The 25882-nt window shown below is 56.2% G+C and overlaps 1 protein-coding gene across 2 annotated transcripts; it reads right to left on the bottom strand.

Moving 5' to 3' along the window:
* Positions 1–4177: 4177 nt before the first annotated feature.
* Positions 4178–14120, bottom strand: TINAGL1 (tubulointerstitial nephritis antigen-like 1). Of its 2 annotated transcripts, XM_012642313.1 has the most exons (12): positions 14067–14120; positions 13192–13509; positions 12148–12211; positions 8249–8341; positions 7911–8025; positions 6710–6833; positions 6476–6626; positions 6181–6370; positions 6028–6073; positions 5639–5762; positions 4760–4805; positions 4178–4676 (listed from the first exon to the last, which is right to left on the bottom strand). In XM_012642313.1, the coding sequence occupies exons 2-12, from the start codon at positions 13499–13501 to the stop codon at positions 4536–4538; spliced, it is 1404 nt and encodes a 467-aa protein (XP_012497767.1). In that variant the 5' UTR covers positions 13502–13509; positions 14067–14120; the 3' UTR covers positions 4178–4535. The 2 variants fall into 2 exon arrangements, with proteins under 2 accessions (XP_012497767.1, XP_012497768.1); XM_012642314.1 differs by lacking the exon at positions 13192–13509 and having other exon boundaries at positions 4517–4676; positions 14067–14093.
* Between the last annotated feature and the right edge of the window lie 11762 nt (positions 14121–25882).

Here is a 25882-nt window from a genome sequence, read left to right as displayed (position 1 = left end):
AGCAGGGAGGGTGAGGCCCAGCCCCTTTCTGAAGAAGCCTGCATCAGGAAGGAGTGCCAACAGCTGCCATGCTGGACTGGGATGGAGAAAGGGGGCTGAGAGCGGGGCTCAGAGGATGGATGAGGACTATCCAGGCAAGCCGAAAGGGCTTCTCAGAGGAGGAGGCTTTTGAACTTGACAGGATGAGTAGTGATTCAGTTCCCACTCTGCAGACCTGACACTCCCCTGCAGCCCCAGCCCACCTGAGTTTTATATAATCCCCCTCCGCCTCCTGCCAGGTGCACCTTGATCACCAGCTTCCATGAGCCACAAACTTCAGGCCCGGCCATCTGTGCACAGAGTTGGAGGCCAAACGGCCTGCTTGGGTATGGGCTGAAGAGTGGCCATGTGGGCACCTGGACACAGCTCAGCTAAAGCTCAGGTTTTGGATGACAGATGAGATTCCCCACCACTTCCTAGCAGGGGAAAGTCACTTCGCCTTCCCCCAGCCCCAGCCTCAGTTTCCTCCTGGTAGGAAGGGTAATGAGAGCGCTTCCTCATAGCGCATATCTTCAGGATGGCTCACCTGGCACCCACCTCTCTGATCTATAAACTGGCATATTCTGTTAGCCATCCCATCCCGTCCCATGGCGGGAGCCCCGCTGCAGCCCCGGGGGCAGGAAGCAGGGTGCTCCCCCAAGGCCTGCTCTACTCGGCCTTGCGTTCCTTTGGGAAGAGGCTGCCTCGGGTGCTGGTGTCAGAGCCACAGGATTTTCATAAAGTGGGGTCTGCATCTAGCTCCAACACTTATCAGCTGTGTGACCTGACAAGTCCCGAGCCCTCTCTGAGCCTCCATCTCCTTATCTGTCAAATGGAGGTGAGAGTAGCCCCTAGCTGTTGGGGACCGGTTTCTGTCATCTGTTCAGCATTCCTTCTCTCCCCAGGAACAGCACCCCTCTCTTTCTTTGGGGCTCTCCTCCGCCCCCAAACGCTGGTTCAGCAAGGGCTGCCATGGCTTCCGTGACCCTGCCCCTTGGCCACAGGTGATTGCCCCCAGCCAGACACCTGACAGGAGCCAGGCCAATCAGAAAACTTCTGTGTTTTGAATCAGAACTGAGAAAATGCCTCTGGACTGGGAGCCTCAGGCTCCGTCACTGGCCACATGTCCTTGCTCACGCAGAGTTAGTCTAGAGAGGCAGGAAAGAGAGAGACAGAGACAGAGACAGAGAAACAAAGAGTGTGTGTCCTGGCAGTCTGGGGCTCCAGCTCTGCCTGGGCCCACTAGCCCTCCTCACAATTGGGAGGTCCACCCCTTCCTTGGATTCTCAGAGTTGCCTAGATGGTTGACACTGGGTTTCTAGAAACACACTTCCTCCCGGGGATGTGGGTGGGATCAAATGAGCTGAAGTGTGTGGAGCACTCAGCCCAAGGCCTGGCCCACTGCAGGCTCAGTAGGCATGAATTCCTTTCCCTTAATGGGCACCAGGCAGGGTTGGGGGTTTGGCAAGAGACCAGGAAGATGTGAGGCATCAGCACTTGTGGAGCGATGTGACTTAGCAGCCCCTGCGAGATTACAGTCAGGTGCCCTGGGACCCTGCAGAGCCCCACAGGAGACCAGAATGAATGCCCAAGTGCAACATTTGGTGGCTGGGAAAGGATGGAGCTAAGAAAAAGAAAAATGACTGTCCCGCCCCTTTGTGGGAGGAGAAGTTGTCAACAGGCACTTCCTCTGTGCCAGGGATGTTTGCAGGAGTGCGGGAGATCCAGAAGATGGGTGTCAGGAAAAGCTTTCCAGAGGAGGAAGACTTGAGCTGGGTTTTGAAGAACGAGTAAGAGTTTGCCAGACAGAGCAAGGGCTTGGGGAGGGATCTTGAACTATCACTATCCATCCTAACCACTCCCATCAATTAGTTCAGAGCCGAGGAGTGTGATGGGGATTTAGATACCTGGGTTTGAATCCTGTCTCCGTTATTAACTGACCTTCAGCAACTTTCTTGTTACTCTGTGCTTCTGGAAATAGTTTTTGTTGTTTGTTTGAGGCTTAAATGAGATAATGTATCATTCAGAACAATGTGCTGGCTGAAACTTGTGGTTAAGCACTCTGTAAATGTTTAGCTCATATGAAAAGCCTTGGTAGTATCAAGTCCAATTCCTTAAAATGAACATAGCTGTTGCCATTTATTAAGTCCTTAATAAGTTCCAAGCACTGAGCTAAAAGCTCAGCATGTTTTGTCTCATTTAATCCTCCCACCAGCCCCAGGAGGCAGGTGAGTACTACTATCCCGCACTACAGACGGAGACACTTCCAGTATTGCTCAGAGGCAAACAGAGCAGGGCTTGAAACCCAGGTCTGTCTAACGAATGACCCCTGGCCTCGGCCCAGGGAAAGGAAAGGACTAGCCCCAGGACACACAGCCCGGGGCTGGGTGCCAGAATTTCTTTCAGCTGAGTCAACTCAAGGGCATGGGAGGTTGGGCCTCACTCTTGACAGGAGCACATCCATCACCTACGTCCAGAAGCAGGGGTGGCTGACGAGGCCTGAGGCATCCGCTGAGGCCTCCCCAGCCCCCATCCGCACCCTCTCCCATGCCAGGGCCGGCCTGGGGCTCCAAGGCCTGGAGGGAGGCTGAGGAAGGACCAGGCCCATCTCTTGGTTGGGTCGCAGGGCCTGGCCTTCCGCAGGGCACGCTCTGTTCCCCTCCCTGCCCTGCCCCCCCATAGTTTCCTCCAAAGGTCCTTGTAGAAAATTCCAGCCTCGCCAGAGCGGCTCCAGAACGAGGTTTTTGCAGTGGGGCGCGTCCCAGGGCGGAAGCCACCCCTCCTCGGGGCTCCCCGCGTGGCCTTGTCCCAGGGCCACAAACAGGAAGCGAGACAAAGGCGGCAGCTATCCGGCGCCCCGCATTCCTTTCAGGTGATGCCTCCACGGGGGACATGGGGGATGAAGCTGCCCCAAGGGGCTGCCAGGGAGGAGGACATCCCCACTGTCCCCTCGGTGACTCCTGCCACCCCTGCCTTCCCTGTGTGCTGGAGGCTGCGGGGAGGATTCCTGCTGCTGGATGCCCCTCCCCAGGCAAAACACTACCCCCGCCCCCACCCCCCCCACTCCTGGAAAGGAAGGAGCACCAGGCTGGCTGGGCTGCTGTGCCTCGAGGCACGGGGTGGGGCAAAGCCTTGTGAGGGAAGTGGAGGTGAAAGATTGGGTCATAGTCATTCCCTAAACTGGAACACCACCTATACCAGGGTAGCAGTACGGGTACCAGGACCCACTACTGAAGCAGACCCAGTCCCTGCCCTCGAGGAACTTCCAGCATAATGGGGGAGGTAGGTAGACACCCAGACACGGGAAATAGTGGGTGGCAGGGCAGAATGCCGGTGAGGGAGGGGGTGTCTAACCCATGCTGGCTGGGGCTGGGGTGCTTTGGGGTCTCATGAGTCCTTTGCACAGCACCTGGCACATCGGCCACCCTCCACAGGTACTGTCTGGATGAGGGAGCTCTGGAGTTGTCTTTGAAGTAGGAGTGGGACAGGGGGTTGGCATGGAAGGGCATCTGGAGTGGGGAACAGCATGTGCAAATGCCTGGTGGCTTGCACGTGTACTGGGCGTTTGAAGGGCAGTGCACACTCCGGAGTTGCCGGAGCACAGGCTGAAGAAGCTGGGGAGGGACTGGCAGGGCAGGTCCTGGTGGCCTTGAAAGCCAGGCCAGGGCGTGGGCTTATTTTGCTGATGCTGGGAGCCAGGGGAGGTGGGGTGGGAAGCAGGCTCGGGAGGCATGCTCAGCTTGGCCCACGAGAAGGAGAGGGGCCCCCCTGCCTGGGTGGCTTGGCGAGAATGATCTGCAGAGACAGAGGCTGCAGCTTCTGTGGGCTGGGCCCCCCTTGCCCGCTGGGCCCTGGCGCCAATGCAGCTGGTTGGTGGGCAGGGCTCCCCCTGCAGGCAGCGCTGACTCAGCATCTGAAAGGTGATTCCCACGGCCCACGTTTCTGAGGCCAAAGGCCTCGCCATCCATGTTCCTCCTCCGAGTGGGTCAATGCCCAGGGCACTGACAATTAGGGCTGACTGGAGGCTAGGATTTCTAGTCCGCCCCACCCCCCGCCAGCCAGCAGTGGCTCAGGCAGTCCTTTCTGCTGGCCGACCACCTGCCACCTTGCTTTGGCTTGGCTTTCTATTCCCAAAAGTTCCAAGGCACTGCAGTTATCAATACTTTGGTTTTATTTTAAAACAGTGAAAATAAAAATAAATATCTTTGAAGAATAAGAATACAGGAGTGTGGGGATGGAGACCTGGGGGTGTCCTGGCTTCCGTGATCTTGGGTGGGGGGTGCCAGGGTCCTGGGATCTGCAGGCTCTGCTCCTCCCAGGCCAGGCCCTTCCCCGTCCCCGCTGGGAGGTCTAGGGGCTCCACCAGCCTCGCCTGCCCGCAGCTCCCAGGCTGGGCGCTGTGTCAGCGGAACCCACGCTGGGATTAGAGCCCTGGCGCCCGCCTGTGCCCCGGGCTCCGTCAGGCGGGGCTGGGGGCACAGCCACACAGGGGGCTCTTCCGCCAGCCGCCCTCGGCCTCAGTGATGACCCATGTCCTCCATGCCCACACGGCCCCAGACGCCCAGCACAAAGCTCTCGATGTCGCACTCGTTGGCGCCGCGCACGATGCGGAAGTGGCCCTTCTCGCCCCAGGCTGGGCCCCACGAGTTGGCCGCCGTCTGGGCATAAGGAGGGGGGTGAGCAGGGGAATGCGAGTGGGGCAAGAGGAAGAGGGGGCAGGGGAAGGGGACAGCAGCCTCACCCAGTATTTGAGCGTCCTTCCATCGGGCAGCGTCTCCTCACCCCACCTGCGGGCAGAGTGGGTGAGAGGGAGGCGCTGAGTCTACCAGCTCTCAGGGGCTCCAACCCCGGGGCCTTCCCCATCCAAGGCCCTTGCGAAAGTTGGGTGCGTCTTTAGGACTTGAGCACGTCTCTGTCCCTCTCTGCACCTCCCTCGCTCTCGGCATCTGGGAGTCTGTGTTCCCAAGCCCAGCATAGGGGGCAGGCACCAAGGGGACACAGGGAGGGGTGAGCAGGAGAGGAGGGAACTTGGGCCTGGGTCCTCCAGGGACCCACAGCCTAGGCACCAGCTCTGTGGGACCTCACATCCGCCTGCCCCACCTCACTCGGGAAGCCAGGGAGGGGTGGGTGCCAAGGACCAGAAAAGGAGGAGACTCAGAGAATGTGGGTAACTTAGAGGCCCCAAACTCCCACTGCAAAGCACATTTCATTAATTTCATTGGAATCAATGATTGACATCTCCTGTTATATCAGATGGGGAAACAGAGGCCTGGGGGAGTGACCTGCCCAGGTCACTCCGTGAGTCAGGCAGAGCTGGGACAGGTGCTGAGATGGGGAGAGGTTGACCAACTCTTGCATCTTCATCTGTATTTCACTGGGGTTACTGTATCCCCGTGTGTCAGGAAGGAACTGTTCCTAGAAAACCTTCCAAGGCTCCCAACCCTCAGGGTGACCCAGGATGAGTCCCTCCTCTTTCTGCATCTCGGCTCCCTCCTTTGGAAATGGGGAGAGCAATCCTGGCTTTCCAGAGAGATTGTCAGGATTCAAGGCGGGCCCCAGTCCCACCCCCGCCAGTGCAAGCCCTGCTGTCCCCAAGCCCCTGTGCCCACAAACCCCTCACCCTGTGATCTTGACCGAGTGGGTCCCATGCCGGCGGTATCGCTCTGGCCTCTCACGGCTCACTGGTGTGTGGCTGTAGATGCCGCCCTGGTACAGGAAGAAGTCCTCGTGTACCTCCATGAGGGCTGTGGGCAGGTATCAAAGTAGGGCCCGCTCGGCCTGTTAGCGCTGATGCCTGAGTCTGTTGATGTACACCCAGACACCAAGGCCTCTCTGTACCCAGACTCTAAGTGCCCCCCCAGGTGCTGCCTGCAGCGGGGGGACATGGTTCCCCCACTCCCACCCCACTGGACTTGCTGCTCAATGCTGTGCAGACCACTCGTGCCACTGTGCCCGGTCTCAAGCAGGCACAAGCTTCTGGAATCAGAGTGCAGGCAGAGGGGCACTGACCTTGGACAGGGCCATTCTCCATCAGCTCCTTCATGATCTCCTTCTCCTGGAGCGCGGAGGGTGGAGGGAGAGCATCTCTTGGGGTGAGGCTTCAGCCTTTCGCTAACCTCCCAACCCTCCTGCCTCTGCCCCCTTGCCAAAGGGCCAACTTACATTGGAGCCGAGTCGGTAGGCAGGAGTGACCTGGTAGATGTCATTGGAATGGACATGGCTATTGGGGCAGCGGGCAGTGGCCTGGCGCTTGCCCCGACCCATGGCCCGGCTGTGCATCATACATCGGGGCGCGGGGCCAGCCTCATCTCGCTCACGGCCCGAGAACGGGTAGCAGTGATCAGACACCACCCTGGAGAGGCAGCAAGAGGGGGGCAAAGTGACTTGGGGCAGCACGGCCCGGGCCCTGCTCACGGGATATCTTGCCCTCCTCCCTGCCCACACCCCTGCCGCATACCCTCGACGACGTAGGAACCACCAGGCACCATCGAGACGCCCGCCGCGGCAGCCCTGCTGGTGATGGGTGTCACAAGACAGCAGGTTCTGGGGCGACAGGACAGGTGTCATGTGTCCCAGCGAATGGATTGACACCCGATCGGATGCCACAGCTGATGGGGGAGGCAGAGGGGACGTCAGGGGCCTCAAGCATTGGCCCTCTTTGCACCATGCCAGCCCCCGGCCTTGGACATACCTGCCGTGGAGAAGGCCCAGGAGCCTGCACAGTTGCCCTGGTCAAGAGGCTCGTGGATCAGGTTGGGCCACTTCTGAGAGGCCTCGAAGGCCGTGGGAAGCACCTCCCCTGGGCCCAGCACTGTCTGCAAGACAAAGATTGTCCTGTCTGCCTCCTGCCTCCCCTGGTCTGCCCCTCAGGGGCCCATTGGCATTGGAGGGCCACCAAGAGTCCAGGCCATTGTGCAGTTTGATCTTGAGCCCTCCTGCTGCTGTGGGATTCCAGTTACCTCCAACTTCAACCTGAGTGGAAGAGCCAGGCACCATTTAGTGCCTCCCAAGTATCAGGTGGCACAGGACCCGGTGACCGGTCCTGCTTTACAGATGAGGCAGCCAGCCCAGGAACAGGGCAGTGGCCAGGCCAGGGTCACTCCACTTTCCACTCTCAACCCCTGCCTCTTTCCTCTGCACCTTCTGGTCGGCCACACCCTTCTTTCCACAGGGCCTTGAGCTTCAGGCCCCAAAGGGAGGGGCGGGAATAAGCAGCGGGTCTCGTGACCAGGCAGGCTGCCAAGGCAAGCAGCAGGAGGCAGAAAATAGCCAGAGGCCCAGGGGAGTAAGGACAGGGCAGGGTCTGGTCACCCCAGCCCCGGGCTGAAGTCTCCCTGCAGGGAGGGCCCCTCCTGCCTCCCCCTGCCTGCCACTGACAAGGGACAGAGCCACTGGTGCATGCCCCATTCTGGCTTGCGGAAGCTCCCCCTCCCCACACTTTGTTTGGGTCTGGTTCCCATTTGTCCCCCAGAGGGTCCCACTGGGGGAAGGGAGAAGCCCTCTCCTCTCTTGGGCTCTCATTTCCGAGAATTGCTGCCCTCTGGCCAGAGTTGGAGGAGTGTCTGTCCCTCCCTTCCCAAAATACCAAGGCGACCTCCTGGCCCCTTGGGCCCTAACCCAGCTGTACTAGGACCAACAGCATTTTTCCCAGGCTGGGGAGGCCAGGAGGGGCTGATGCTGGGACCTCAAAACTCAGAATCTGAGCATCAGTTCTTCCAGTGCAGCATGTCTTGTTATAGGTGGGAAACAAAGGCCCAGAGAAGGGGAGAAACTTGCCCAGGGACACACAGCCTATTGGTAGGGGATAGGTCCAGGCCCTTGGAGGAGCTGGGCACAGGGTGCCAGCGTCCCTGAGGTCCTAAGTCATGGGGAGATGGCAAGGATGGACTTACATAGATCTCATTCATGTTCATGACAGAGGAAGATGGGCGGTTGGTGCCCAGGCGGTAGCGAATGCCCTCATCCAGGGTCATGCCCCAGAAGGCACTGTGGTTTCCAGCCCGCCACCTGAAGGAGAGGGGATGCAAGGAAGTCACATTCCTGTCCAGTCTGGGGTCCTGGGGACATGTGATAGGGGTGGGAGAGATGCATGGTGGCTGAGTGTACACAGAGATAACATCTGAGCAAGGGTGTGCCTGGCACGACATGCAGCTCGGGGAGAGCGTAAGTGTGTGTGTGTGCGCGTGTGCATGCGTGTGTGCCCGCTGGAAGCATTTCCAGGGCCTCTCACCCGTAGTTGCCCCGGTTGATGGCGTTGATCATGTCTGGGTCCACCAGGCATGGCTCCTGGTCACATTCCCACTGCCCTTTCTCGTGGCAGGTGCTGGCGAGAAAGGAGGGAAGGAAAGGGTGGGTGGGGGCCCGGGGCCCTCTGAGGGGATGGGGCCCCAGAGGTCAACATGGGCCTAGGATTCTGTACCAGCGACTGTGGGAGAACCCCTACGTGATCCCGTCCAGCCTGGTGGCTTTAAATGTCAACTTCAAGTTCACCATTCTCAAGTTTATATCTACCGCTCACATCTCTGCCTGAACTCTGGAGTCGAGCATCTCGCTGCTACTCAACATCACCACTGGGGTGTCTGACAGCAGGTCAAACTTAACACACCCCAAACCAAATTCCTGATCTCCCATGACTGCACCCCCAGAGTTCTCAGAAAATGGCAACTCCATCCTTCCTGGAGCTCAGGCCAAAAACCTGGGAGTCACCCTTGACTTTTTCTCACATGTTGATCCAATTCATTGGCAAATCCAGGATCCAAACTACTCTCATTCTCTCCTGCAGCCACCACAGTCCGGTCTGATCACCTCCCCTCTCGCCTGGGTCTCTGCTGTGGCCTCCTCTCTGTTTTCCTGGCATCTGCCCCGCACCAGCCCCCTCCTCTCCCCCTAGTATATTTTTAACGCAGCTGCCACAGTGACCCTGCTAAACCTAAGTCATATCATGTCATTCCTCTGCCCAACTCTCCACTGGCTTCACATCACAAAGTAAGAGCCAAAGTTCTTACAGTGACAAGGCCCTGCCTGGCTGTCCTCCCGTCCTCTCTCTGACCCCTTCCTCCTCCTAATCCTGGTTTCTAAGGCCCAGCTGGGCTGGCCCCTGATGCTCCACCAGCATCCTCCTGCCCCAGGGCCTTTGAGCTGCTCTTCCTCCCACATCCCTTCTGCTCATCCTCATCTCTTCCAAGTCTGTACTCAAATGTCACCTTCTCAGGGAGGCCTTCTCTGGCCACCCCATCTTAAAATGCAACATCCTTTATAAGTCCTATCCCACTTCCCTGTTTTATTTTTTCCTTTAGCATGTCATCACTATCTAACGTGCTATATATTTAGGCGTTTATGTCGCTTATACCTGTTTCCTCATAGACTCTAAGTTCCTGGAGGGCAGGTATTGTCTGCTATCTTCAGTGCTTGGGAAAACTTAGCACAGAGTAGGCACCCAATAAACAGTTGTGGGATGAATGAATGGCTGGGGCAGTATAGTGACATGACTAAACATGGGTTCTGGAATGCACATTCTGGGTTCCAGTCCTCACCCACTAGTCATGTGATTTTTGGGAAAATTATTTAAGCTCTCTTTCCCTCAATGTCCTTGTCGGTAAAATGGGGATAATAATAGGGCTGGGCGTGGTGGCTCACGCCTGTAATCCTAGCACTCTGGGAGGCCAAGGCAGGAGGATCACTTGAGGTCAGGAGTTCTAGACCAGCCTGAGCAAGAGCGAGACTCCGTCTCTACAAAAAATAGAAAAATTAGCCGGGCATGGTGGCGCACGCCTGTAGTCCCAGCTACTTGGGAGGCTGAGGTAGGAGGATCTCTTGAGCCCAGGAGTTGGAGGTTGCAGCGAGCTGTGATGATGACACTGCACTCAAGCCCTGGACAACAGAGCGAGATTCAGTCTCAAAAAAAAAGAAAAAGAAAAAAAGATGATAGTAATAGTCCCACTTTCCAGGGATTAAATGACAGCCTTGCAAGCATTTAGCACTGGGCCTGGCCCATCGCGAGCGCTCAGAATTGATACCTACTGTTATCGTTCTTGTTACAGGAAGCCCAGAGCCCCTTCCTTGAGCTTCAGACTCATGTCCAGTTGCCCCCCAACATCACTGGATGTGTAAGAGGCACCTCAAGCTCACAATAGCCTAAATTGCCTTCCCCGGGCCTGCTCCTCCCCTGACATCCTCAACTCAGAAAATGGCACCCAGTTCAAATCAGAGTACCACATGGTCTACGGTGTCCCCTTCCCGCGTCCCCCAACAGCAGGGCCTGGGGATGGCACATCAGGAGTCCACCTGCCCTTGCCCACCCCTCCACTGCCGCCTTGTCATCTCTCACCTGGACCGTGGCAATGGCTTCCTAATCAAGTCTCCCACCCCTGACCAAAAATCCACTCCCTACCTACTCCAAAGCCAGAGAGATCTTTGCACAATGCAAACCAGATGGTGTGCTCCCTAAGTGGCTTCCATGACACTTAAAACAAAATACAAAATCCTCATCACAGCTTATGAGACCCCCTCTCCCCAGCTGCAGCTGCAACGAGCTGGGCCCATCTGCCTGCCCCACTCTAAACTAAGACCCTGTGGTCCTCTCTTTTCCCCCATAACAGCACGTAGTGATCTATTTCTTTATTGTTTTCCTATGTCCTTCAATATTAGCCTAGAAGCTCCAGGGGCACCAGGACTGTGTCTGCTGTGTTCTGGCTGCATCTCCCAGCCCAGCACGGTGCCTGTCACGCAGTAGGTCTTTAATAAATAGGAGTGGACCGAAGGGTTGAATTCTATGAATTCTATGATGCTTTTACAAGCTCATAACTGCTATTACAAGATGCTAAACTGCCTCCTTCCAAGCCACCCAAGGCTCCCGCCTCCAATGTTGCCTTTTAAGGAGCCCCAGGGGAAACCAGGACCCAGTATGGCTGGGCTGTGCTGCAGGAGCGGGCGGGGGAAGGGAGGCTCTCCCGTCCTTCCTTTCCCCTCCGTTCACTGGGCTCTCTCCATGCATCCCTGAGGGCGCGCACACCCTGGAAGGCACACAGATGTGCCCCCACCCCCACTCAGGTGACAAGAGGGAACACAGCCACCCAGAGCTATCCTGAGGGGAGGGCAGTGGGCTGGTCAGCCCTCTCCTGCCACCTCCTCCTTTGCCCCCAGGGCTGCCCGCAGCACAGGTCTAGACAGGGCTGGTGGCAGCAGGTCCCAGCATTCCAGAGGGGGCCTGGAGTGGGAAAGAGTGTTAACCCCTCAGCAGCCAGAGGCCCCGTGGCATCCGGCAGGCATGCTCCATCCTTCTGGACACACACAGCCTGCACGCACCCACACTGCACGCGCACATTCTCTCACCCAGACACACGCTGACAGCTGACACGCAGTGTCCTCCCCTCTCTGTGACCCAGGCACCCCTCACCCCAGTGAGGCAATGGAAACAGCTTATGTGCAACGCATTCCTAAAAGTTTCCTTCTCCCTGGGGCCTCTCAGTCCCAGGCAAAGAGGGAATAGGGGTGGAGGGGGTGCAGGGCCGCCTCCTCCAAGTGCCTCCTCCAAGTCGCAGGGTCCCCATTATTCCCATTCAGGCACTCCAGCCTTCCTACCCAGCTTTCCTCCCCTTCCCATCCCAGATTCAGTGGGGGGGCACCCATGACCCCTTCCTCCTCCTGGCGGGAATGGTGGGGAGGAGTGGGAACAGGAGCCAGGGCCACGTTCCAGGGAAGGCCCTGCGAGAGGCTGGCTGGCCGCCAGCTCAGCCATCCCTGACCCTCGCTGGCCCAGGGCAGTGGATGCTGCAGTCAGAGGTTTCCTTCCTGGCGCCCCCTTCTCTCCCTGACTCTCCCGTGACAGCAGGAGCAGTTGGGAGGGGCAGCCCAGCCCAAGCCAGGAGGGGCGGGGAGGACGCCCAGTTCCAGGGTGGCACCTGGGCCAGGCATCCATGGCTGACCACTCCTGGGAATGTTGTCGGAATGTTGTTATGTAAATTCACACGGTCAGTGTTAAAATTCCCATGTTATTCCCATGAGGAAACTGAGGCTCAGAGAAGGGAAAGGACTTCTCCCCAGCGAATGAGTAGCAGGGACAGGGTTGGACCAAGTCTGTTGGCCACAAGGCCCACAAGGTAAGCCCCACCCAAGGCCCCAAACACTCACCAACGGTTACAGTTGTTCCAGTAGGTTCCCAGGACTGGATAGACTCGACCTCCGTGCATACATCCTGGTGGGAGGGAAGAGGAGAAGAGAAGTGGAACCAGGGCCACAGAGGAGGGTTGGGATGGCTGGGTCCTCAGAGTCAGGTACCCTGAACCCTCCCCAGGTCATCTCGGTCTTTCTCTCGGTCTGTCTCTCTCTCTCTCTCTCACACACACACACACACACACACTGCCCCTCCCAACTGTTCCTGCCCTCACTGGAACTAGAGCCAAACTATAACTTAAGACATCTCCTATAGGGTCACACACCTCACACACCAATTGCTACTTGGGAAGTTCTTCAATGACCCTAATTTGGATTCCTCTTGCTTCACTTGGATACCAGCCACAACATTCCTGGGATCCTTTGCCATTTAAATGAGATAGGGCTTGGAGATGGGAAGTGGGAGGAGTATGGGAAAACCAAGGCACAGATAAGGCAAGCAACTCCCCTAAGATAACACAGCACTCTGGGATGACAACTCAGGTGTGCAGTCTCCTGGCCCAAGGCCCAGAGAACCGTGGGAAGGAATTCAAATGACTTTCCTATTGGACGGGGGTAAGCGCGTGGAAAAGGATGGTGGTGAGGGCTGAAAGCAGGCACGGATTTGACCCACGACCCACGTATGAGCAGTGTCTCAGGGGCACAGAATCCTGAGCAAAGGCAGGGGAACGGCTAAGATGCCTCTGACCAAGCCCCGTGTGCCTTATCAGCAGAGGGTGAGTCAGCAGGTGGGGCCACAGGACTGGGAGAAAGGGCAGAGGCTGCCTTCCCTGGGCCAATTTAGAGTCCCAACCCAGGGTCTTCTCTCCTTCGGTCTCATTAGAGAGAGTCAAAGTTAGACCACAGCAGGGACTTTGCGGAGGAGCAGGGAGTGAGGCAGGTTTTCTTTCCCAGAGTCTGCAAAGCCACCACTGAAACGTCAGTGCATCAGCCTTGCTCCCGAGCCTTGCTGAGTCTGGGGTTGACAAAGCGACCCGCCCTCCTAGCCGTCTTGGTGCCCACCTTGGATGGGGGGAAAAGGGGGTGGCACGCCAAGGCAGAAGTCCCAGAAGTCAGGGCAGCAGTCGGAGACGGTGCGGTTGCAGAAGAGGTCACAGTAACAGGTGGCGCCCAGGTAGGGCAGGGCGCAGTCGTCAGCACGGCCACGGCAGCACAGGTCCTGCTCCTGGCAGTACCGGCCGCCCGCGTCCCGGATGCCCCGCAGGTGCAGACCCGGTGCTAGCTCCCGGCGCCCACGACCCTGCCGGGTACCCGGGGCCACCTGGCCAGCCAGCAGCAGCAACAGCAGCAGCCCTGGTGGACATCTCCACATGGTGCCTCCTGGGCCCAGGAGGGCAGAGGTTGGGGGTCAGAGGGGGCGGGCAGCAGAGACTCCCGCCACACCAGGAGACAGGTCTCCCAGCCTCCTGGAGCTGTGAGTCTAACAGAGTACAGCAGGGTGGGAGACCTCGATTCCTGAGCCCCCCGGCAGGACGGCAGCAGAGGAGCCACAGTTCGTGTGCCCTGGCTTAGAGGGGAAGGGACTGAGCAGAAATGGAGCTCCTCTCTGACCTGCCTAGGGACCTCAAGGACAAGAAAATCTGGGTTGTGGCTTTCTTGGTGCCCCCGCCACCCGCCCAGCACCCATCCTTCAGACCCAAGGTCTTTTGTCCTGTCCTGGGTCCCTCTGCCCTCCGCAGCCTCCATTCCCGACCTGGGTCCCTGACGGCGCGCTGGTGTCTCCCCGTCTCTCCTGTCCTCTCTTCTGTTCCTCTGTGTCCCTCTGCCCGTTCCGCTGCCCCTCTCTGCCATCTGTCTAGATCCCTATGCCTGCCGGTCCTCCTCTCCGCTCCTTCTCCGTCTACACCTCTGCCCTCTGAGCAGGGGAGCGTCCCTACCTGGTGAGGGTGTGGCCGGGCCCAGGCTGCCCCACGCGCCTCCCGCCTGCCGGCTGCGCGGCCGGACACTCAAAGTCAAGCGAGGAGCGCGGGGCGGGACGCTTTTTGTACCGCCTCGCCCGCTGCGCCGCCCGCGCCGCCCGGCGCTCGGCGGGAGGGCGGGGCCGGCTGGTTCGCACCTGGAGCAGCTGCCCTTAACCCAGGACCCGGCCTGCGGGCTGGGGGGCGGGAGCACGTGATGTCCTGGCCGGGTCTCTGGTGGTGGAAGCCGTTCCCTCAGAAGGAACCCAAGCAGAAAGGATTGTGGTCTGACACCGGGAAGGACTTCCCAGTGGCTTCACCGCGGGCTGAGAGGCTCTGGTAGGGAAGGGGAGATAAGGGGTACCCAAGCTCTGAGTTCTGGACAGGAGTTTAGGAAATGATGGGGTGGGGGAGCAAAATTCTCTAAGCTCCCCCTGACCCCCCAGGGAATAAAAACAGCCATGAGCACCCCTCTTCACAGTGCCCCCCAGGCTTGGGCCCCCCACCCCCAGCGGCCTCAGTTCCCAGGAATGATTGGAATCCGGAGGAGGACGGTTCGGGACCCTGCACATGTCCCGGGCAGCTCATCCCAGGATGCGGCTGGGTGTGGTGTGGGGGCGGCCTCTGCACCCCGCCACCCCTGGTGGTGTCTGCCCTCCCCAGTCTGCCTGGGTGCCTCGCCGAGCACTGCCCCCTCTAACGAACCCAAGGGCATCCTGCTTGGCACCTGTCCCCCTCCGTGGGTCCATAGGCAAGAGCCTGCCAGCTGGCGCCCCTGCAGAGCCCCTCCTTCCTGCCCCGGGCATAAACCCTTCCTTTGCCCAGGCTGGCCTGGGCCCCAAACAATGGGGTTTCTGTCTCGCCAGGCCTGCCACCACCTTTTACCTCCCATTGCGCAATCCCCTCGCTTCCAAAGGTTGGGCCCAGGCCAGAGGACTCTACCAGCAGGGAGGATGAAAGAGCCTACACCTGGACAGTCCCCTTGTCCCCAGCCCTGAGCCTCACGTGCCACCCAGTAGAGCAGCATCGGGGACTCCCTTTGCCCTCTCACTGACCTCCTCGCACTCCTCCCGCAATCTGGGGCCATCCTCAGCAGCCCAAGCCCTGGGGGAGGGGAGAGAGACCAGGACAACAGACACCTGTGGCTGGGTTACCCCTGCCAGGGGGCACTGGGCAGCCAGTCACCAAGGGGGTCCTGCCCTGGTGGTAGGGTGATAGGGCTGCGGGGTAACGTCTTGGGGCCCCAGCATTGGCACTAACACACCCAGGAGCTGCCCATCTGCTTCCTGCAGGGACCTGCGAGGACAAAGCCTAGATGGGAAACTGAGGCTCAGGATAACACACTTGCCCGAGGTCAGAACAGGCTTCCTGCCTACCACAAACCCGCCCTTTCCCCCAGTCACCCTTAATCACCCACTACAGGTCTCAACACTCTCCTGGTCGGGAAGTCCCTTTTCATATCTAACCTGCATTCCTCTTACTGCAGGGTGGGCACCTCGGTTTTGGTAAATGTCATATCCTCTGGGCCAGAGATGGCAGGTGCCTTCAGAAGTGCTTGTGCCAGGCTCAGAAGAGCTCCATAGGGATCAGTTTCGTGGTTCTGGGGCTGGGGGCTGGCCCGGGGCATCCGGCCTGTCTTTTGCCCAAAATCACCCCCAGAGGCTACCTGTGTGCGTTGTGTGTGTCCATGTGTATATCTGAGTAGCTGTGTGTGGGGTGTTCCTGCTTGAGTGTCGGTCTGTGTCTGCTTGTCTGTCTGTTTACCTGTCTAGCTTCTGTGTGCCTGTGTGTCTGTGCGTCTGCATGTTGGCTGTCTGCCTGTCCTTGTCTGTCTGTGTCTGTTTGTCTATCCATTTACCCGCCTGCCTGCTGTGTGCCTGTGTATCTGTGTATGCATCCAACTGGATGTTGTCTCTGTGGGTCAGGGGTCGCTCTGTCAGTGCATCGCATGCCGGTGTTTGTGCTCCTGTTGGCGTGCATGTCTGTGTGTAGCTGTGCGGCTGTCCCTGTCCCTGTCTGCCTTCCTGTCTGGAGAGGCACCTGTGCATCTGCATGGGTGTCTGCTTATATCTGTTTGGGGGGTTGGGCCCCTGCCTGTCCTTGTCTGTCTGTCGGTCTGTGCACAGGAGGCAGGGACACGGCATTCTCCGTCATCACTGAGCTTGGCGCTGAGCCCTCCCCAGTGGAATCTCGTGACTCACTGGGCTCCTTGGCCCAGGAGGAGAGGAAAAGGGCAGGGCCGGTGGGTGCGGGACACCCTCACTTTCCTTTTCTGTGACCCTTTCCCTCCTGGTGACTCACTCTCTGTCTCATTCTCTGCCAGAGCGAGGCCTTGTCCAAGGGCCGGGGGCAGAGCAGCAGGTGAGGGAACCCCAGCAGGACTTCGCCTCTGAGCCCTCAGCCTTCCTGAGAGGCAGGTGGTGGCCTGGGCCTCTGTGGTGACTCTGTCCTCCCTTGCCTGGGACCCTAGGCAGCACTGCCCTCTCTGGGCCTTGGTTGCCCATCTATCCAGATGCTCCTAGAGGCCCTCTCAGGCTCTCTTCTTTCCACAGGGTGAGGTGAAGCCAGACAGGGGCAGTGACAAGCCTCAGGACACAGCAGAGCAGAGGCCAGGCTTCCCCTCCACTCCCTAGAGGCCCAGATCTCTCGCCACCCCAAACCCTCCCAGCTGCTCTGGCTGCTCGGAAAGGGCTGTTCTTCTCTGGGGCCTGAGCAGGGCCTTCTGGGAAGACCAAGACACATTGTCTGCTTGACCCAGGTCCCTGGCCGAGAACCCGCTGCTTGAGGCGTGGGGATTCAGATGCTTGGGTCCCAAACAGCATTCTGGCCAATGTGGGGTGGGAGGAGGCTTCCCGTGGCTCCCTGTGGTTAGCTAGACATGTCCAGATCTCAAGGCAGTGCTCCCTGGGACTGAATGTGAGATCCAGGCCAGACCTAATGTTGTAGCCTGTTGGCCAAGTTGTGATATGTTGGGCTTCCGGGAGCCTGTGGATTGTATCGAGGAAGGTGCCTCGTGGAGGAACCTTCTGCGTGATAAGAGTGTGGCATTGCTGGAGCGTGCTGGAGCTTATGGCAGATAAGATTCTGGGCCACGTGGAGGTGTGTTGTGCCACGCCCTGGCATGCTTTACTGTTTGATTTTCTCATTCATTCCACAAACATTTGTTAAGTATTTACTATGTGCCTGGCTCTGTGCTAGGTGCTGAGTGTTCAGCGTGGAACCAAAGAGACATGGGTCCTGCCGTTGTGAAGTTTGCAATCTAAGGGGAAGACAGACAAATAAATAAGCAAAACACAGATCACGAAGTCGTTGCAAGTGTGAAGGGTGTGAAAGTTTGCACGCAGCACAAGGACCTGGAGGAACGTGGAGGTCAAGGCAACCTCAGAGAGGAGACGATGTTTGAGCTGGGACCTGCAGGAGGAGAAGGCAGCCATTCCCAGAGCCCAGGGGAGGGGGTTGCAGGAAGCCAATAAGCATGAGCAAGAGCCCCGACACCTGGCACAAGCTGGTCTGTCTGAGAAGCAGAGGAGAGCCCAGAGCGGCCAGGCTGCGGTGAGCGAGGTGGGCAGAGGAGCAAGATGAGGCTGGAGAAGCTGGGGCCAGCTCGTGCAGGTGTTAGTAGGAGCTTGAATTGTCTTCTGACCACACAGATCTAAACATGAGACTGAAGTCATCTGAAGTCCACGTGCAAAAGCCCACGCTGGCCGCACTGGGGAGAACAGACGAGTACAGGGTGAAAGCAGATTCAGAGAGGCCAGATATAGGCAATGCCGTGACCCGGGCTAGAGAGGCTGAGGCTTGAACGAGGCCGGTGGCAGTGGCCATGAGACACTGTTTGAGACATATTCTGCAGGTGGGGTTGACAAGACTGCTGAGGATCAGACGTGGTGGACGAGAGAGGAGAAATCAAGGAAAGCTGCTCAGTTTCTAGCCCGGTGGGCCAAAGACGGCTGCAAATCCTCTGCTCCTCTGCCCAGGGAGAGGCAGAGATGCTTCTCCTCCCCTTGAGTCTGGGTGGGCCTGGGGACTGCTCTGACCAATAGAGCTCACGTGACCCATGCTCTACTAGTTTCCAGCTCAGACCGGCAAGGAGGAAGGAGGACTGAGGTGGGAGGCTCCCATGCCGGAAGTTTGGCAGAGAGTAGGGAGCAGAGCGGGCAGGGAAGTGGGGGGCAGGCCAGGGGAGGGCAGTGGCAGGAAGAGAGTGTTTCAAGAAGGAAGGAGAGGTGACCCGCGTGGACCGCTGCCGAAAGGTTGAGTAAGATGGGGACAAAGAGAAACGTGTGCTAGATTTGGCAACAAGGAAGCTGGGGCAACCTTGTGGAGGGTTCCACCCTCGGCGGAAGAGTGAGGGACGGAAGCTGGATTTGAACAGATGGATCAGCAAACAGGAACCGGTGACTCAAAGAGCACAACCGAGGGCAACTGTTTAGAAAGTTTTAGTGCAAAGGGAAGCAGAGAAAGAGGTCATTGGCTGGAAGGGGGTAGGGGGTCAAATACGGAAAATATAAACCCCTGTTTCTGTGCTGATGGGGGTGGCCTGTGGAAGTTGATGACACAGACAGAGGGGATCCTTGACACGGGGAGAGGGTACCGATCCAGCGCAGAGGAGGGTGGAGCTGGCCTCTGATAGGAGCAGGGACAGTTGTCCGAGAGACAGGGGAAAGAAGAGACGAGTTTGTAGAATTAGCCATGCAAAGATGAGGGACCTTCCCAAGGAGCGTGAGCAAGTGGCAGCCAAAGCAGGGTGGGAAAAGAGGAGGGGACGAAGGCTCGAGGATGGGGTGTGACATAGTTGTCACTAGTGAGCCCACTAGAGAATCAGAGTAGGATTGCAGGATTTCTGGCAGTGCAGGGTGACCATTTGAAGTTGCTGACCATGAATTTGTAATGACCTCAGCCGGAGAGGCTGAGTGTGTTATCTACCACGCACGGCATGTGCCAGGCATGGGCCTTACCCCAGGTAACCTGCTGTCTCCATTGTACGGACGAGCAAGGCAAGACTCGGAAACACAGCTGTTAGGGACAAAGCAGACCTCAAACCCAAGCCCCAAGGGCCCCGGCACACTGCTTCAGCAGCGGCCACAGTGGTCCAAGGACCAAGTCGACTCTCACAGCTGGTTGGGTCTGTGGTTGTTCGTTGTGGGTGGAAGTGGGGAAACGAAGAAAAGAGAAACACGGCTTTCCCTTTTCTGTCGTATTTCTGGATCATTGGTTCTTGAGCCAGTTGAGCACAAAGGGCCCTGAGTGCTGTTCCCTCGTGAAGTCTATTTTCTGAGTAAGGGCCACCTCCTCTGTGTCTAGATTGTAGCTTCTTTCAAACTCTGTGCTCGCGGTGCTGGGATATCGGGGCCAACAGCTTCCCCTCATCTCTTAATTATTTGCCCTCCTTCAATTCAGCGTCGCTTTCCCTAAAGAAAGCTCTCCCAGGGATAAGGAACTTGGTATTATCACCAGGAACATCTTAGAAAGCTGACGCTACCCTTGAGGGCCTGTTTACAGAAACATCTGCATATCTCATTTGACACTTCCAGGAAGTCTTAATCTTTCCAGCCAGGAATACTAAATACATGGGTCTCGGAAAGTGCAAGCACGTTTCACACTTTCCCCTTTTTTTTTTTTCCTTTGAGACAGAGTCTGGCTCTGTTGCCCTGGCTAGAGTGCCGTGGCATCAGCCCAGCTCACAGCAACCTCAAACTCCTGGGCTCAAGTGATCTTCCTGCCTCAGCCTCCCAGGTAGCTGGGACTACAGGCATGCGCCACCATGCCCAGCTAATTTTTTCTATATATATATTTTTAGTTGTCCAGATAATTTCCTTCTATTTTTTAGTAGAGACGGGGTCTCGCTCTTGCTCAGGCTGGTCTGGAACTCCTGACCTTGAGCGATCCACCCGTCTGGGCCTCCCAGAGTGCTAGGATTACAGGCGTGAGCCACCGCGCCCAGCCACGCTTTCCCCTTTTGATCCCTAAGCAGATAAAACCCCAATAGTTGGGTGAATACCAATGAAACAGGAAGAATCACTTTTAAGAGCTGGATCCTCCTGGGGGTGGGGGAGAATACAGTGGTGTGACCTTAATAGTTGTACGGAGTTGAGTGGAAGCCCCAAAAAAGACATGTCCATGTCCTAATCCCCAGAACCTGTGAGCGTGACCTTATTTGGCAAAAGAGACCTTGCAGATGTAATTAAGCTAAGGATCTGGAGATGAGGAGATCATCCTGCATTATCTGGGTGGGCCTTAAATCCACGGACAAGGGTCCTTATAAAATATCCCAGAGGACACAGACAGAAGAGGGGGAGGCGCTGTGGCCACAGACGCAGAGATTGGAGTTCCATGGCCGCAAGTCAAGGAGCATCTGGAGCCACCAGGAGCCGGAAGAGGCAAGGAAGAGCCTGGGAGAGCAGCCCCGCCGACACCTTGATTTTGGACTTCTGGCCTCCAGAACTGTGAGAAAATAAACCTCTGTGGTGTTGAGCAGCCAAGTTTGCTGTGGTCTGCTACAGCAGCCCCAGGCAACTAACACCGTGGTCTCCATTCCAGGCAGGATTCACGAGGCCCGAGGGCCATGTGTCAATTAGAACGTGCCAAAATCGAGGCTGTGGGTGGGTCAAGCCAGCGAAAGCAGAACAAACTGGCTCGGACGGTATCACGTCATCTCGAAGCGGTACAGTCACTCTGCAGAGACGGCGTGGTAGCGCGCTAGGAGCCAGGGTCGTGGCGGTTGATCACACAGGAGCCAGGGAAAGCAGGTTCACACCCTGGCTCCTCACCCAGCAACCGTTTCTTAAACTCTCTGTGCCTCAGTTTCTCCATGTGCACAAGGTCACTGCTATAGTAATGAGGATTATATGAATTCATATATGCAAAGCACTTGGAATCAACAGTACCGACATTACACAAGCACAAAGTGCCCGCTATTATCAAACTAACCCAAATCGAAACAGACACAGGTGATCCTGGGATGGTCCAGTAGACACAAGTACATGCAAACTGAGCACACTGTTGAAGCTGAAGCGAGCCCACCAATCAAAACTAGCTGAAACAAGCGCGAACCGGCTCAAACCTCTTGGGTCAACACGTACTAAAACCAGATTAAATCAGTCAAAACAGGATTAGAATAGTCAGTCTGAAATCAGTTACACGCACGCCTGCACATCTGAGGGGTCTCTGTCCCCTCTGCACGTCAGCTCAAATGGTCACCAACAGCCCCCACGTCTCCCCAGAGCGAACGCAACGTGCAGCACAGGGCCTCCCCACCCCGCCTGAAATGGGCAGACACATTGCGCTGTCGCAAACGCAACTGCTGCTAAAAGCAGCACTCAAATTCCTTATCTCGGGTCAAGGCTCAAATATCAGAGACCAACTTCACACTAATTAAACAAGAGCCAGGATATGGGGTCCGGGCCCCTGAGAAGCTCATGAAACCCGGGGGTGAAAAGTACAGTCAAAGCAGCTGGAAGGAGGTCAGAGGCCCAGGAGCAGGCGGGGAGGGAGGTGGGGCGCTGCAGGTGAGGGCTGGTAGTTGGGCTGGATGGCAGAGGCTCTTGTGGGGCAGCTCGCATCAGTGGACACAAGAGCCCCAACTCTGGGCACTCAGAAGTCCTAGTCCTTCACTGGCCCCACCTGCTCCTAGGGTGCCCTCTCCAGGGAACACCAGGAACACATTTGTGTCACTCTATGGCTCCTGGTGGGGGAGACACCAGGCTGGGTGGGCAGCAAACCTTCCTTAGTAACAATCAGAACGTGGGAAGGTAGGGAGAGTCCCAGGGACAGAGTGTCCTGTCTCTCCACGTGGCTGCCTGGACACAAACGTACTTGGGCAGAGAGAGGCGTGCAGGGCAAGGGCCTGGCCGGGAGCCCGGGGCCCTCGGTTCTGGCTCTGCCTCTCTCTGTCATGCACTGTGACCTTCAGCAAGTCGCCACTGCGTCTGGGCTTTGCCGACCCGTATCTGAAATGAGAAGGTGTCCTCCGTGGTCACCGAGAGTTTGAAACATGCAAATCAGAGTGAGCTCATTCAGTCCAACCTCTCATTTGCAACTGAAGGAACAGAGACACAGGGAGGGGGACGGATGGGGACAGTGTCACAGCACGAGAGAAGCAGAGGGAGCTGTCCTTATCATTTATCACCCACCTACGTGTTCCTGGGAAACTCCCTCTGCCCGGATGGAATGTTCTTTCCCATGTCCAGCCAGTGCAAATGCCGTGAGCGTCTCCTTAGGGCTGGCACTTCTATGGGCTGGACACTGGGCATGGATTATCTCATTTAATCCCCTCACAACCCTATGAGATATTATCATCCCTATTTCACAGGTGGGAAAACTGAGTCTCGGAGGGCCAACTCCCTCGAACACAGCTATCTAAACTTTGTTTCTAGTTGCCCTAGGGCATGAGGGGGATGGGGGGGTGCCAGAGGTCAAGGGTTCCATGGAAGACATACCCCAGAATCAACCTGTGGTGGCAAGGCAAGGGAGCAGGCTCAGGTCAGAAGCTGGGAGGCCAGTACCCCACTGATTCATTTTAAATCAATCGTTTTTATTTGATTTTTTTATTCATTAGTATATTCTCAGGGTTCAAAAAAATATATAGAAAGCGTATGGGAAAAAGCCTCGCCCTGACCTCTGTCCCTCTGTCCCTCTGTCCCTCCTGGTCCCCACCTCCCGTAGGTCACCACTTGTTGTTGTATCACACTTACCCTTTCACAGCTTCTTTATGCAAATACAAAATATTATATATTCTTAATGCCAATTTTCACATAAAAGATAATAAACTACCGATACCATGTAGTACCTTTTTTTTCACTAATTACACATCTTAGAGATCTTTATCAGTAATTAGAGAGCTCCCTGATTCTTTTATGTCACTGCATAATATCTTATTATATAGATTAAAATAATTCATTTAACCAGTTCCCTACTGGTGGACATCTGAGTTGTTTCCAGTTCAGGGTTTGTTTGTTTTCGGGGTTTTTTTTAGGGGGTTGGTATCACAAAGAGTGCTGCAATAAATACTCATGCACATACTGTCTCCTATGTGTGCAAATATATTTACAGGATAAATTCCCAAATGTGGATTGCTGAGTTGAAGGTATCGTATTAGTTTTCTATTGCCGCATAACAGATTACCACAAACTCAGCAGCTTAAAACAACACCCACCAATTAGCTCACGGTCTGCAGGTCAGAAGTCAACAGCTGGCTGGGTTCTCTGTTCAGGCTGACACTAAGATGTCTGCAAGGCTTAATTGTCGTTTGGAGGCTCTGGGGGGAAATTTACTTGCAAGCTCATTGCTACTGTTGGAAGAACTTGGTTCCTTGTGGTTCCAGAACCGAGTCTCCGGTTTCCTGCGGGCCGTAAGCAGGGGGCCTCCCTGAGCTCCTAGAGGATGTACACAGTCCTTAACATGTGGCTGCCTCCAATTTCAAGCCAGAAATGGCACAGTGGATCCCTCCCGTGCTTTGAATCTTTGACTTCTACCAGAGAAAAGTTGCTGCTTTCAAAGCCTCACCTGATCAGGCTCAGAACACCCAGGATAATCTTCCTTACCTGTAGGTCAACTGACTTTGGACCCCACTTACATCTGCAAAATCCCTTTTGTCATCTAACGGAACAGAATCATTGAGTTCCTGTTCTCATCATATTCACAGGGTCCATGTACACGCAAGCACAGGATCACAGAAGGGCGAAGGCCAGTCAGGGTCACCTTAGAATTCTGCCTAACACAGGTGTTTCAAAAATTTTGGTAGCTATTGTCCTCTTGTGCCCCATAGGGCGAGTGCTGAAGGAGCTCCCCGGCCCGAGCAGTAATACACACGCCTGCCTCTCCACACGCTGCCTAAAGAACGTTATGAAACTTTTAGATTTCTGCCAATCTGATGGGTGAAAAATGGAATCTCAATTGTATTTTAAATTTGTGATCATCTTCTTATGAATACGGCTGAGCTTTTCTTCAAAAGCATAAGAACCATTTATACATTTTTTCTGTATGGCTTCTGGTGTTGGGGCACAGAAAGGTCTAACTCCAAAGCTAATCAGAAACTCCCCTATGTTTTCTTCTGGTGCTTTTATAGTTTCATTTCTTTTTATCCACTGGTTCTTGGAGCTGGAAGCTTCTTTTGTCATTTTCTCAGCAGTGAGGTGACAGAATCACCCTTCTGTGATCCCGTCCTTGCGTGTACGTGGACCCTGTGAATATGATGGGAACATGCACTCAATTATTATATTCCATTATGTGGCGAAAGGGTTTTTGCAGATGTTGAGTCCAGTCCAAAGTCAGTTGACCTAAAGGTAGGGAGATTACCCTGGGTAATCAGTGAGTGCAAAGCTTGGAGTTTGGGTGGAGAAAGGAGCTGCCACGGTGGGGCCCTCTGGGTGCTGGGTCTGACCTCCCCGCGCCCTGCCAGAATCCCAGCTCGCAGACCTTCCAGCTTCCCGCTCTCCAGCACTCACTGCACCCTGGGCTGGCGCAGGAGCAGGAGTCGAGGGGACCCTGCCTGCCCCAGGAGCTTCTGGTCTGGAGGGCGAGGCAAGCACGTGGCCAGACCGGACTCCAAGCCGCGAGAGATCCAGAACCAGGGCTGGCGCACAGGGGGTGGGGGCAGGATTCTGACGGGGTGTTTGGGAGGCTCCAAGGAGGAGTTGGCATCTGAGCTGAGCTTTAAGAATAAGGCAAAATGCGATGACAGTGATGGGGAAGGGGAGGCACGTCCGTGTAGGGAACAGCAGGGGCAAAGACGAGGAGTTGGGGAATCTGCCAGAGACCTAGCCTGGAGAGGACTGAGCGGACCGCAGGTCCTCAAGGGTAGGGACCTGGTGTCCTTTATCTCCGCGCCCCCTCCCTGTGCCAGAGGAGGCATCAGCCAGAGTCTGACAAATGGAACGGAGCGGAAGAGACACGGGACTTGGAATAATAGGCTAAATCATTTTCTCTTTACTCTGACAGTGAGAAGCAAAGACCTCCATGAAGAAAGCAGCCCCGGGCTGCGCCGGCGCCTCAGAACCCGGGCGCTCTCTGCGCACCACTGCCCCCTCGCGGCGGGTCTAGGAACTCCCTGGGCCCGGCCTCGCCCGTTCCCCACTGGCTGAGAGACCCGGGCAAGCGGCCTCGCCTCTCCCAGCCACGGTTTCCGTCTCTGTGAAACGGAGTCTGGCACCTGGCGGACTTCTCTCCTCCGGTAATGCCAGGCTAAGAGATCAGTTCTTTTATCGAAGACAATTAAAAATGCTGGTATACTGGTACAACCAGAGGGTGAGGAGTTACCACAACAAAACTAAAGGAAAAACATAAACTTACAAAGATACACCATGCAGGAAATTCACTTATACGCCAAAGGCATTTCCTGATTTTGGCCACTTTGAACTGCTGTTTTGATGACTCCTCTAGACAAGGAACACAAATAAAAGCCCAGAGCACATGGTATGAGATCAGATAGAAGACTCTTCCCAGAATACGCTGAGATCCCAAAGAGCTGCATTCTCAGAAGTTAGTCAGCTCCAGTGCAGACTTGCAGCCCTACTCTGTGTCTCCTAGGTGGTCGGTAACCTCAAGCCTTGAACTTGGATTGAGGTTACCGCAGACTGCGCCACAAACTCCTGAAAGAAGCAAATGGAACTCTTCATTGGAGGAAGGTACCATCAGCCTAGGCTCCAATTAGTCACACAAATAGATTTTCAAGTACCATGGCGAGCACATGGTAAAAGAGAATCAGACACATAAGGAAATGAGACCCCATGGCAAGAACCAGAAAAAACAAGAGACAACAAAAACATGTCCATAAAGAATTCAAACAGGCCGGGCGC

Source organism: Propithecus coquereli, unplaced genomic scaffold (genome assembly GCF_000956105.1).
Source record: "Propithecus coquereli isolate 6110/MARCELLA unplaced genomic scaffold, Pcoq_1.0 Scaffold178, whole genome shotgun sequence".
NCBI lineage: Eukaryota > Metazoa > Chordata > Mammalia > Primates > Indriidae > Propithecus > Propithecus coquereli.
The sequence above is the reverse complement of the archived record's forward strand: the minus strand, read 5'-3'. Positions and strand labels throughout refer to the sequence as shown.